At 45.2% G+C, this 14626-nt stretch overlaps 1 protein-coding gene across 1 annotated transcript in view; it reads right to left on the bottom strand.

Moving 5' to 3' along the window:
- The window catches only part of TMEM145 (transmembrane protein 145), a 77794-nt gene extending 67773 nt beyond the window's left edge, over positions 1-10021 (bottom strand). Inside the window, exon 1 of the mRNA XM_056543802.1 lies at positions 9645-10021. Coding sequence (XP_056399777.1) covers positions 9645-9743 — 99 coding nt within the window. The 5' untranslated portion in view covers positions 9744-10021. The remainder of the gene's footprint in view (positions 1-9644) is intronic.
- Positions 10022-14626: the final 4605 nt, after the last annotated feature.

Genomic DNA, 14626 nt, shown 5'->3' on the forward strand with positions numbered 1-14626 from the left:
AAAAAAAAGCTCCCCATCATTCTGCACTCAATACCCCATAATGGCAAAGTGATAAAAGAAGGTCACAAATCTTTGCTAATTTATTGAAAAGGAAAAGGTGTGAAACGGCTGTAACCGCACCTGTCTTTGTCTGTTTGGTGTCCCGGTTTGTAAGTTTAATGCAGGGAGAATAAAGTCATTGTTTCACAGGACCAGTCAACATGAAGTGAATGCCTCCCTTTTAGAGATGAGCGAACTTACAGTAAATTCGATTCGTCACGAACTTCTCGGCTCGGCAGTTGATGACTTTTCCTGCATAAATTAGTTCAGCTTTCCGATGCTCCGGGGGGCTGGAAAAGGTGGATACAGTCCTAGGAGACTCTTTCCTAGGAATGTATCCACCTTTTCAAGCCCACCGGAGCACCTGAAATGGTCCAAATGTGGTCAATGAAAGTCGATGAGTCTGCTGGGAACACATTGGGCTGTATGTTGGCATCTCTGTTTGACCGGTTGCCGATGTATAGCACAATGTATTGTAAATGGGGCCTTATACTTACCGGTACATATACCAGATGGAGGACTCTTTTGGAGCTTTCCCGAAATCCATACTAAAAGTCTCCTCCTTAGTTACATTTGTACCCAGGCTGGGAGGGACTATGTGCGCTAAACATATTATAAGCATAAATCTTTCTCCTGGCCTCAGGGTATGTTCACACACTGTATTTTTAAGATAGCGGAAAAATACACAGTGCACTACGTGACAGCAATACGAGTCTACACTCAGGATTTCTGTCACATATTTTATTTGCAGTCATGGACACAGACAAGCCCCATTAAATGGAGCAGCAGGATAGCAGTAAAAGACGGGGCGCGGAAGTAACATTTAAACTGGGCTTCTCCATATTTTTCAGTAGCAAAAAAAAATAAAAATAATACAGCCTTCACACTCAAGCATAAAAAATTTAAATAAACCCTGCTTGTCTAGTGCTAACTATACTTCCCTGTCTATATAGGTGGCTTACTACCAGCCACCCAACACAACAGTCAATAAATGTGTTACTCCCACAGGTTACAATGTCCTCTTTTGAGGCTGCAAACCTCTGGATTCAAACTTTCATATGTGGTGCCTCGCAGACTGACTCCAACCTAGGTTTAAAGTTTTGTCATGAGCTGTCTTCAGCACCTGTGCTGATCAGATTTAGTCTGATAACCTGGAGTGAAAGCCCAGAAAAAGGATGAAAGACAGGGCTAGACTGGCCTACCAGGATACCAGTCTGTCCCCGCCGCTCCGGACCGTCACCGCTGCCCTGGATGTCACCCTCCATCGCTGTTGCGGTGTCCCCGCCACTCCGGACCATCTCTGCTGCCTGGGATCGTCGCTCTCCATCGCCGTCATCATGTCGCTGCGCACACCGCTCCTATTGGATGACGGGACAGCGTGCGCAGCGATGTGATGACGACGAAGGAGAGCGGCTACGATGCAGGGGATCATAAAGAGAATGTTCCGGAGTGCTGGGGACAGGTGAGTGATCATCACCGGACCACACAGGGCACCTTAAATGGCTATCCAGCGGCAGCTGATGCAGTCTGCACTGCCGGATAGCCGTTTATGCGATGGCCCAGACATACAAAAGCATTGTATGTTGATGCTGCCTTCAACATGCGATGGACTCTGAGAGGCCATTGTATGTTGAAATTATTGTATGTCGGGGCCCATCGTAGGTCGGGGGGGGGGGGGTCACTGTATAGGCGACCCATAGAGAGCCACGCCTGTTTATTTGACTCAGAAAGATCTAGAATGTACAACTCCTCCAACTCCAAACACTTGCCGGCCAGCTCCACCTCCCTCCTAGAAGTCTCCCTTTAAATAAATGAGATCATAGACCGGAGGCACCCACGTAGGTATGCATTCAAAGTTTCCCACACTATATCAGTGGTGCCCTCAATCAGGTTATGTTGCAAAAAAAAAACAGTCAATTGGTCCGGTATTCTATCAGTTTCGCCAATAAGTTCCAACCAGAAGGGGTGGATCTTCCACCATCTAGGGTCCACAGAGGAGGACATCAAAAGAGTCACACACATGGGGGAGTGGTCCGATATGGCTCTAGGCTCATACATGACCCGTCCACCTGGGCATAACATAGAGCATTACAGAAAGCTAAGTCTATGCGTGAAAGGGCATTCCTACCGATAGTAAAACAGGAGTAGGCACGGGAGCCAGGGCAGCAGAGTCGGAAACCGTCAAGCCACCCCACCTCCTTCAAGAGTGAGGAGAGCGGAGTCAACTGGGGCCCCAAGGCTGCAGCCGAGGACTGGGTTAAGAACCAGATTAAAGTCTCCCATACATAACACATAAGCAGTGGGGTAGCCAGCAGCAAACGCAATCGCTTGATGAACAATATCTAAGGTAGCCGGGGGAGGGAAATATATAGGGAGCATTGTTAACAGGCATGTATAAAAATATATCGACCATGGGGGTCCTTATGGACCATCGGGGGTTCCCACCTGACAGATCTGTGGACCAGGACTGACACCCCTTGGGAAAAGGATGTGTGGAAGGTACGTTGTGACCATTGCACCCAGGGGCGAGACAGTAGGTGGAGCCTATCTGGAGTCATGTGTGTCTCCTGGAGAGCAATGATCTGGGGATTGAGTTTAGGTAGTTTCACAAAAACTAGTAACCTTTTCTTAGGTGATGCCAGGCCCCGCACATTCCATGAAAGTACCTGTAAAGACGCCATACCTCAATACCATTGGGGACAAGCAATATGGAATCAGCGGCAGCACACAACAGTGGGCACAAGCAACTGAAATAAGAGGACAGTTACATACGAGTTAGATAGTGTAATAAACATAAACCAATGAGAACCTAAGAACCAGAACACTTTCCTGGTAACAAAAAGGAAGGACAAGATAACGAACAACAAGTACACAGTAAAGAATAGCACATAGAGATAGGGTCTCCGAGATTATGGCTTCATCTAGAGGGGAGAGCCCGCAATGACATGTAAAAACGTACTTCACATATAAATAAGGAAAGAGAGTAATACCAAGGAGGAAGGAAAGGGAGAGGAAAAAGGTAACAAGGGGCGAGACCAGTGAGTAGGCACATAAGATGTCTGCAGGGGTAAAGGCAGAGTCCGGAGGACCAAGAATGGCACCGGTGCCCTCAGCAATGACTCCAAAAGTGAAGTGTACCAAGAATGTATAGGAAGGCACAAAATATCCAGATTACCGCATCCAGATCAGAGTCCTTGGGCACATATCTAAGGTTCAGCAGCTGAGGAGAACAGTAAGCGCAGCACACGCTGAGGAGTCCCAGTATGGCAGCCAGGTCCACAATCAATTAGCACAGCGCTGGTGTTGCAGCCAGTCATCAGCTTCCTCAGGGGTAGAAAAAAACATGGCTCTGTCTCCATCCACTACCCGCAGTCTGGCAGGGTAAGCCATAGAGTAAGCGATCCCCTTGTTGCGAAGGCAGCCATTGACCGCAGCAGATGTGGCCCTATGTCGTTGCAAATCGGAGAAGTCAGAGAATATGGAAACCCGGGTATTGTCGTGGCGTATCTCAGGTAGTCTCCGCGCAGCACGGAGGACCAAGTCCCGGTCATTACAGTTCAGAAGTCTGGCCAGCAACGGTCGAGGTGGGGCGGCCGGAATGGGGGGGGGGGGGGGGGGGGGGTACGCTGCGACGTGGTGCGCCCTTTCCACTGCAAAGGCGGGAGAAATGTCCACATCAGGGAATAAGTCCTTTAGCCAGCTCTCCACAAAGGCAAATGGGTTTTCCCCGCGTTCGGGCATGCCGATGATTCTAAGGTTATTCTGGAGTAGCCTATTCTCTAAATCATCATTCTTTTGTTTCGCCTACTTCACCTGAGTGCGGAGGGAAGCAATAGTCAGAGAAGGGACCCACAGTGTCTTCACGCATGGAGACTTGTTGCTTGGCCTCAGTCACCCGGTCCCTGAGACTGTGCAAGTCCTGTCTCAGGAGACCCATGTCCAACCTCACCTCCTCCCTCTTGCCCGTGAGGGACGAGCTGCTGGGCTGTACAGTGTTAAGTAGTATTTCTCTAACCCCCCGGAGGGTCAGCTCAGGGGCGTCCCTATCAGACTCCGAGGCCTCCGCAAGCTCAAATTGAGGCCCAAGTGCAGAGCGGGAAGGTTGGGCCGCAGCTGCACGGCCGGCACCATCTTGCTTGCCAGCGTGGGCAAACTCTTAGCTTCTTCACCGCCGATTTCTCCTGCCCACAGCTCGGATCCTGCTAAGGGGCATCTCCATGGCTTTAGAACCGGTCACTGGTGTCTGAGAAGCCAGGACGAGGTTTCAGCAGGCTCTAAGCGGGAGCACTCACTGCGTGCGACCGCTCATACCTAGCGCTCTGGGAATATAAATTTACTTGGGGATCTGGGATATACATGTATTAGGGGTCTGGGAATTTGAATGTATTAGGGGTCTGGGGATTTTAATGTATTTGGGGGTCTGTGGATATGAATGTATTTTGGGGTCTATGGATATGAATGTATTTTGGGGTCTGTGGATATGAATGTATTTTGGGAATATAAGTGTATTAGGGATCTGTGGATATGAATGTATTAGGGGTCTGGGGATATAAATGTATTAGGGGTCTGGGGATATATATGTATTAGGGGGTCTGGGGATATAAATGTATTAGGGGTCTGGGGATATATATGTATTAGGGGGTCTGGGGATATATATGTATTAGGGGTCTGGGGATATATATGTATTAGGGGTCTGGGGATATATATGTATTAGGGGTCTGGGGATATATATGTATTAGGGGTCTGGGGATATGAATGTATTATTAGGGGTCTGGGGATATAAATTTATTAGGGGTCTGGGGATATGAATTAATTAGGGGTCTGGGGATATGAATGTATTATTAGGGGTCTGGGGATATGAATGTATTATTAGGGGTCTGGGGATATGAATTAATTAGGGGTCTGGGGATATGAATGTATTATTAGGGGTCTGGGGATATAAATGTATTAGGGGTCTGGGGATATAAATGTATTAGGGGTCTGGGGATATGAATGTATTTGGGGATATAAGTGTATTAGGGATCTGGGCATATGAATGTATTAGGGGTCTGGTGATATAATGTATTAGGGGTCTGGGGATATGAATGTATTATTAGGGGTCTGGGGATATGAATGTATTAGGGGTCTGGGGATATGAATGTATTAGGGGTCTGGGGATATGAATGTATTTGGGGATATAAGTGTATTAGGGATCTGGGCATATGAATGTATTAGGGGTCTGGTGATATAATGTATTAGGGGTCTGGGGATATGAATGTATTAGGGGTCTGGGGATATGAATGTATTTGGGGTCTGGTGATATAAATGTATTAGGGGTCTGGGGATATGAATGTATTAGGGGTCTGGGGATATGAATGTATTATTAGGGGTCTGGGGATATAAATGTATTAGGGGTCTGGGGATATGAATGTATTAGGGGTCTGTGGATATGAATGTATTAGGGGTCTGTGGATATGAATGTATTAGGGGTCTGTGGATATGAATGTATTAGGGGTCTGGGGATATGAATGTATTTGGGGGTCTGGGGATATGAATGTATTAGGGGTCTGGGGATATGAATGTATTAGGGGTCTGGGGATATGAATTAATTAGGGGTCTGGGGATATGAATTAATTAGGGGTCTGGGGATATGAATATACTATTAGGGATCTGGGGATTTACATTTTTTGGTAGTCTGCTGATATTAACTTTTTCTCTGGGTCTTATATGGGTATAAATGTATTTGTGTTGCTATAGAGACCAGGGATGATGTGGATGACGTCACCTGTGTCTTATAGGAAATATCTGATAATAATTCTGGGACATCTTTAGTTACAACTTTGTTGTGCTCTCCCTCTGTTATTCCGCCTGGTAATGTAAGACTAAGGCCTGGCCTACAAGGAGACACTTTCTGACAATCTGGAGTGGGGATTTGTATGTGGGCTGGTGGGTTTTGTGTTCCAGGGCTGGATTTAGGGGATTGATATTAGGTCCAGTAGTCACGCTAGCTTCAGCGGGGATTGAGATTTAAACTAACGGTTTCGCGAGTTGCGGAATTTTCAGGCTTCTGGCCTGGTCTTGTCTTTGTAAGTTGCACGGATCCACACTCTCTCTCTCTCTGCTTGTCCGGAACCCAAGAGAACGATCATTGGCTGATGCTCCCTTATATGGGCGGGGGCTGGCCTTAAGCTCATTGGTCCATACCACATGTCAATTCTCCTAGGATTATGGTCTGACATGTGACTATACCATGTGACCTCGGAAGGTCCTTAAGCATAACCTATAGAAGTAACATTAGTCATGTGACCTAAGCTCCTGCGACACTATATAGACAATTAAATATATAATTACTTATACATGTAAACATCATAAAATTAAAGAAAGAAGAGGCGACTAGGGGCCATCCCACCAGGAGGATGCTACTTGAACGAAGAAACTCTGACTTTGGGGACCACCACACAAGGTACGGTATACCATAAGGTACCGGGACACCACACTTTCTTTCCCAGGTCTTGACCCCTGCTCGCCAGGGATTATGGGGGAGATTTATCAAAACCTGGACAGGTTGCTGAGTTGCCCATAGCAACCAATCAGATCGCTTCTTTCATTTTCTAAAAGGCCTGTGAAAAATGAAAGAAGCGATCTGATTGGTTGCTATGGGCAACTCAGCAACTTTTCCTCTGGACGGGTTTTGATAACTCTCCCCCTATAACTCTTCCTGTCACTGTCCCACACAATGTGCATTGCCAGTGTAACGTGTCAGCCTGGAGTCGAGAATGTAGCCCACAAAGGATTGTCTAGACTGGATGCAATTGTAGCAAACTCCCAGCTGTGAAATTATTAGTTCTATATGACTCAAACCTGCACAACTCTATCTCAGTGTTTCGCAATCAGTGTTCCTCCAGCTGGTACAAAGCTACAACTCCCAGCATGCCCAGACAGCCGTTGGCTGTCTGGGCATGCTGGGAGTTGTAGTTTTGCAACAGCTGGAGGGCCACAGTTTGCAGACCACTGCTCTTCGGAATATGCCAGAAATCCAGCCCGGTACTGATCAGCCATAAAACGACGAAAACAGCGTACATTACATTCCTGGCATCGGTCACATCTGACTGGCACATGACGTTAAGCACCTTCATCTTACCTGGTGATCTGCCACAAAAATCTAAACCAGAGGGCACAACCAATGCCAGCGGTCCTGCCCCTCCAATATGGCGGGATAGAAGGACAAGTATTGGAGGAGATCTATCTATGGCGGGAGGAGGAGCGCCACACAGGTGAGGGGCAGGGACCATCTGCTGGGCTCTAGGGGCATCAGGTAGAGAACCCTGTATGCAGTGCCCACCGAGTATAAAATGACAAATATATATATATACACACACAGAACAGCCCCCCAAAAGTACAAGATCGGGGCACACATCCTACTATACAACCAGTGTGAGGATGTACAAAGATCCCAAATCACCTTCAATTAAAGCATCAGATAGATAGATATGAGATAGATAGATATGAGATAGATAGATAGATATGAGATAGATAGATAGATATGAGATAGATAGATATGAGATAGATAGATATGAGATAGATAGATATGAGATAGATAGATATGAGATAGATAGATATGAGATAGATAGATATGAGATAGATAGATATGAGATAGATAGATAGATAGATATGAGATAGATAGATAGATAGATAGATATGAGATAGATAGATAGATAGATAGATAGATATGAGATAGATAGATAGATAGATATGAGATAGATAGATAGATAGATATGAGATAGATAGATAGATAGATAGATATGAGATAGATAGATAGATAGATAGATAGATAGATATGAGATAGATAGATAGATAGATAGATAGATATGAGATAGATATGAGATAGATATGAGATAGATATGAGATAGATATGAGATAGATATGAGATAGATATGAGATAGATATGAGATAGATATGAGATAGATATGAGATAGATATGAGATAGATAGATAGATATGAGATAGATAGATAGATATGAGATAGATAGATAGATAGATAGATATGAGATAGATAGATAGATAGATATGAGATAGATAGATAGATAGATATGAGATAGATAGATAGATAGATATGAGATAGATAGATAGATAGATAGATAGATATGAGATAGATAGATAGATAGATAGATAGATAGATATGAGATAGATAGATAGATAGATATGAGATAGATAGATAGATAGATATGAGATAGATAGATAGATAGATAGATATGAGATAGATAGATAGATAGATATGAGATAGATAGATAGATAGATATGAGATAGATAGATAGATATGAGATAGATAGATAGATATGAGATAGATAGATATGAGATAGATAGATAGATAGGAGATAGATAGATAGATAGGAGATAGATAGATAGATAGGAGATAGATAGATAGGAGATAGATAGATAGGAGATAGATAGATAGGAGATAGATAGATAGGAGATAGATAGATAGGAGATAGATAGATAGGAGATAGATAGATAGGAGATAGATAGATAGGAGATAGATAGATAGGAGATAGATAGATAGGAGATAGATAGATAGGAGATAGATAGATAGGAGATAGATAGGTATGAGATAGATAGGTATGAGATAGATAGATATGAGATAGATAGATATGAGATAGATAGATATGAGATAGATAGATATGAGATAGATAGATATGAGATAGATAGATATGAGATAGATAGATATGAGATAGATAGATATGAGATAGATAGATATGTGATAGATAGATATGTGATAGATAGATAGATATGAGATAGATAGATATGAGATAGATAGATATGAGATAGATAGATATGAGATAGATAGATATGAGATAGATAGATATGAGATAGATAGATATGAGATAGATAGATATGAGATAGATAGATAGATAGATAGATAGATAGATAGATATGAGATAGATAGATATGAGATAGATAGAGATATGAGATAGATAAATAAATAGATAGATAGTGAGGATATAGATAGATATGATATAGATATGAGGTACAGCAGATAGATAGATAGATAGATATGAGGTACAGTAGATAGATAGATATGAGATACAGTAGATAGATAGATAGGATATAGATAGATATGAGGTACAGTATATAGATAGGATATAGATAGATATGAGGTACAGTATATAGATAGGATATAGATAGATATGAGGTACAGTATATAGATAGGATATAGATAGATATGAGGTACAGTATATAGATAGGATATAGATAGATATGAGGTACAGTATATAGATAGGATATAGATAGATATGAGGTACAGTATATAGATAGGATATAGATAGATATGAGGTACAGTATATAGATAGGATATAGATAGATATGAGGTACAGTATATAGATAGGATATAGATAGATATGAGGTACAGTATATAGATAGGATATAGATAGATATGAGGTACAGTATATAGATAGGATATAGATAGATATGAGGTACAGTATATAGATAGGATATAGATAGATATGAGATACAGTAGATAGATATATATACTACGCTATCACCTGTATAGATCACATACATTCATATACAGCTGATCTATAGATCCGTACAGATAACGCACCGTCTGCACTCGGCCCTCTTCCCTCTTACCTCCTTGGTGCTCAGGTTTCCCCGCACATATTTGGCCGCACAGAACCGCAGGGATCCGAGGAGGAGCAGGAGCAGCCCGGGGCCCACTGGGGGCCCCATTACCGGGGCGGGCGGTCGGGAGAGCGGGGCAGAGGAGGCTGGGACACCGCAGCACCGGGCCGGTTCCAGGCACAAGGATGGAGGCGGGATGCGGGATCTTCCAGCGCCCGATACGGCAGAGAGAGGACGGGAGACAGCGGGTCCGGGGCCGGTCAGTGCTGAGGAGATGTGTGGAGCCGGACTGCGGGGACTCCCGCCTGTATCACCGGGAGGAGAGGCGGCACCGGGAGAACGGAGCAGAGCGCAGGCACGGGACACGGGGGCGAGCACTGCGGAGACACGGGATACAGGAGGGGGCTGTGTACTGCTCGGGGTCCGGGCAGGAGGGGCACAGAGTCAGGGGAGCAGGGGCACAGAGTCAGGGGAGCAGGGGCACAGAGTCAGGGGAGCAGGGGCACGGGGAAAGTTTATTGGGGTGCAGGGGGTCAGAGTATATACATTGTGGGGTGCAGGGGGTCAGAGTATATACATTGTGGGGTGCAGGGGGTCAGAGTATATACATTGTGGGGTGCAGGGGGTCAGAGTATATACATTGTGGGGTGCAGGGGGTCAGGGCATATACATTGTCGGGTGCAGGGGGTCAGGGTATATACATTGTCGGGTGCAGGGGGTCAGAGTATATACATTGTGGGGTGCAGGGGGTCAGAGTATATACATTGTGGGGTGCAGGGGGTCAGGGTATATACATTGTGGGGTGCAGGGGGTCAGAGTATATACATTGTGGGGTGCAGGGGGTCAGAGTATATACATTAGGGGGTCAGGGCATATACATTGTGGGGTGCAGGGGGTCAGGGCATATACATTAGGGGGTCAGGGCATATACATTGTGGGGTGCAGGGGGTCAGGGCATATACACTGTGGGGTGCAGGGGGTCAGGGCATATACATTGTGGGGTGCAGGGGGTCAGGGCATATACATTGTCGGGTGCAGGGGGTCAGGGTATATACATTGTCGGGTGCAGGGGGTCAGAGTATATACATTGTGGGGTGCAGGGGGTCAGAGTATATACATTGTGGGGTGCAGGGGGTCAGGGTATATACATTGTGGGGTGCAGGGGGTCAGAGTATATACATTGTGGGGTGCAGGGGGTCAGAGTATATACATTAGGGGGTCAGGGCATATACATTGTGGGGTGCAGGGGGTCAGGGCATATACACTGTGGGGTGCAGGGGGTCAGGGCATATACATTGTGGGGGTCAGGGCATACACACTGTGGGGTGCAGGGGGTCAGGGCATACACACTGTGGGGTGCAGGGGGTCAGGGCATACACACTGTGGGGTGCAGGGGGTCAGGGCATACACACTGTGGGGTGCAGGGGGTCAGGGCATACACACTGTGGGGTGCAGGGGGTCAGGGCATACACATTGTGGGGTGCAGGGGGTCAGTCTGGGAGAGGGCAGGGGGGTAAGTGTATACACATTGTGGGGTGCAGGGGGTCAGGGCATACACATTGTGGGGTGCAGGGGATCAGGGCATACACATTGTGGGGTGCAGGGGGTCAGGGCATACACACTGTGGGGTGCAGGGGGGCAGGGCATACACATTGTGGGGTGCAGGGGGGCAGGGCATACACATTGTGGGGTGCAGGGGGTCAGGGCATACACATTGTGGGGTGCAGGGGGTCAGGGCATACACACTGTGGGGTGCAGGGGGGCAGGGCATATACATTGTGGGGTGCAGGGGGGCAGGGCATACACATTGTGGGGTGCAGGGGGTCAGTCTGGGAGAGGGCAGGGGGGTAAGTGTATACCGATTGTGGGTGCAAGGGGATAGAGGTGTAGGAGACTGGGGGTAGATAAAAGATTGGGGGTAACAGAATCCAGACAAGGCTATACCGTAGCCCTGGGACTATACCAGCACCAATATAACCATTTATATCACCGCCCCCAAAGCTCATATTGAGAACAACCCAGCAGCAGTGCCTTCTCCCAAAAAACATCAGGAGCCCGTCCTGGCATGCATCATGGATGGTGGCAGAATCAAGCAGGTGGAGGCCATATCCCTTGTCCTGGGAGAAGGCACTGAAAGGCAAACCAGGGATGTGCGCCCATCAGTGCTTATCTGGGTATTTTAGTAAAGGGTCAGTGATTCATCATGGTGACCCACTGCTGCCCCCACTGGTGCCACAAGGAATCTTTCTAGCAGAACAGATTACCAGTTGGGGCCTGGATCTAGACCATGTTCTGTCTGTGACCTCTACTTGAAATTGGTTAAAAATTTACTGCACAGTAGATAAATGGAGTCTGCTGACCACCTAGGTCAGTGGTCTCCAACCTGCGGGACCTCCAGATGTTGCAAAACTACAACTCCCAGCATGCCCGGACAGCCAACGGCTGTCCGGGCATGCTGGGAGTTGTAGTTTTGCAACATCTGGAGGTCCGCAGGTTGGAGAACACTGACCTAGGTGATTGTATAGTAACTTCATACACCATAAATGTCTGATAGGTGGAGATTTTTGAGGACCTTTGCATGGCTTCTGCAAAATTAGGGTCAAGAAATTTCCTTAAAGGGGTACTCCGCTGGAAAACATTATTATTATTATTTTTATTTTTTTTAAATCAACTGGTGGCAGAAAGTTAAACAGATTTGTAAATGACTTCTATTTAAAAATCTTAACCCTTCCAGTACTTATCAGCTGATCTATGCTCCACAGGAAGTTCTTTTCTTTTTGAATTTCCTTTCTGTCTGACCACAGTCCTCTCTGCTGACACCTCTGTCCATTTTAAATCAACTGGTGCCAGAAAGTTTAACAGATTTGTAAATTACTTCTATTAAAAAAATATCATAATCCTTCCAGTACTTATTAGCAGCTGTATGCTACAGAGGAAATTCTTTTCTTTTTTTGAATTTCTTTTTTGTCTTGTCCACAGTGCTCTCTGCCGACACCTGATGTCCGTATCAGGAACTGTCCAGAGCAGGAGAAAATCCCCATAGCAAACCTATGCTGCTCTGGACAGTTTCTGACACGGACAGTGGTGTCAGCAGAGAGCACTGTGGACAAGACAAAAAGGAAATTTAAAAAGCAAAGAATTTCCTCTGTAGCATGCAGCTGCTAATAAGTACTGGAAGGGTAAAGATTTTATTTTTTTTAAATAAAAGTCATTTACAAATCTGTTTAACTTTCTGGCACCAGTTCATTTAAAAAAAAAAAAAAAAAACGTTTTCCACCGGAGTACCCCTTTAATTTTGAGAGCTGATGTGTCCCGATATGCTCAGGACAAGTGAACTGGATCAGGTGCAGGAGGCATCAATGAAGGCTAGATCTCTATTGTTAGGGCTGAGGAGACGTATTCATCTACCTGTAACTGGAGGCACAGGCGGGATATTATGTGTCACTCCGGCTCCCAGCCCTTGGCGACGGAGAATGCTTTAGACCAGTGTTTCCCAATCAGGGTGCCTCCAGCTGTTGCAAAACTACAACTCCCAGCGTGCCCAGACAGCCAAAGGCTGTCCGGGCACGCTGGGAGTTGTAGTTTTGCAACAGCTGGAGGCACCCTGGTTGGGAAACATTGCTTTAGACACTTCACTTGGTAGCCTGTGGTACGGTGACACGACTGATCCTTGACTGCAAACATCTCTCCCTGACACAATTAACCCCTTAAGGACCGGGTTTTTTTTCGTTTTTTGCATTTTCGTTTTTTGCTCCTTGCCTTTAAAAAATCGTAACTCTTTAAATTTTGCACCTAAAAATCCATATGATGGCTTATTTTTTGCGCCACCAATTCTACTTTGTAAAGACATCATTCATTTTTCCCAAAAATCTACGGTGAAACGTAAAAAAAAAAATAATTGTGCGACAAAATTGAAAAAAACCCTGCAGTTTTGTAAATTTTGGGGGCTTCCGTTTCTATGTAGTACATTTTTCGGTAAAAATGACACCTTCTCTTTATTCTGTAGGTCCATATGGTTAAAATGATCCCCTACTTATATAGGTTTGATTTTGTCGTCCTTCTGGAAAAAATCATAACTACATGCAGCAAAATTAATACGTTTAAAATTGTCATGTTCTGACCCCTATAACTTTTTATTTTTCTGTGTATGGGGCGGTATGAGGGCTAATTTTTTGCGCCGTGATCTGAAGTTTTTAACTGTACCATTTTTGCATTGATAGGACTTATTGATCGCTTTTTATTCATTTTGAAATGATATAAAAAGTGACCAAAAATGCACTATTTTGGACTTTGGAATTTTTTTGCGCGCACGCCATTGACAGAGCGGTTTAATTAATGATATATTTTTATAATTCGGACATTTCCGCACGCGGCGATACCATATATGTTTATTTTTATTTTTATTTACACAGTTTTTTTTTATTGGAAAAGGGGGGTGATTCAAACTTTTAATAGGGGAGGAGTTAAATGATCTTTATTCACTTTTTTTCCACTTTTTTTTTTTGCAGTGTTATAGGTCCCATAGGGACCTATAACACTGCACAGACTGATCTCTTATACTGATCATTGTTATCCTATAGGGACCTATAACACTGCACACACTGATCTCTTATACTGATCATTGTTATACCATAGGGGCTTATAATATTGCACACACTGATCTCTTATACTGATCATTGTTATCCCATAGGGACCTATAACACTGCACACACTGATCATCATTGATCACTGGTTTCTCATAAGAAACCAGTGATCAACGATTCTGCCGCATGACTGCTCTTGCCTGGATCTCAGGCACTGAGCAGTCATTCGGCGATCGGACAGCGAGGAGGCAGGAAGGGTCCACGGCTATCCCGAACAGCCCGACTGAGCTAGCCGGCCACTTTCACTTTTAGCCGCGCGGCTCAGCTCTGAGCGCGCGGCTAAAGGGTTAATAGCGCGCGGCGCCGCGATCGGCGCTGCGTGCTATTAGAGGCGGGTCCTGGCTTCAC

This window comes from Hyla sarda, chromosome 10 (assembly GCF_029499605.1).
Source record: "Hyla sarda isolate aHylSar1 chromosome 10, aHylSar1.hap1, whole genome shotgun sequence".
Classification (NCBI taxonomy): Eukaryota; Metazoa; Chordata; class Amphibia; order Anura; family Hylidae; genus Hyla; species Hyla sarda.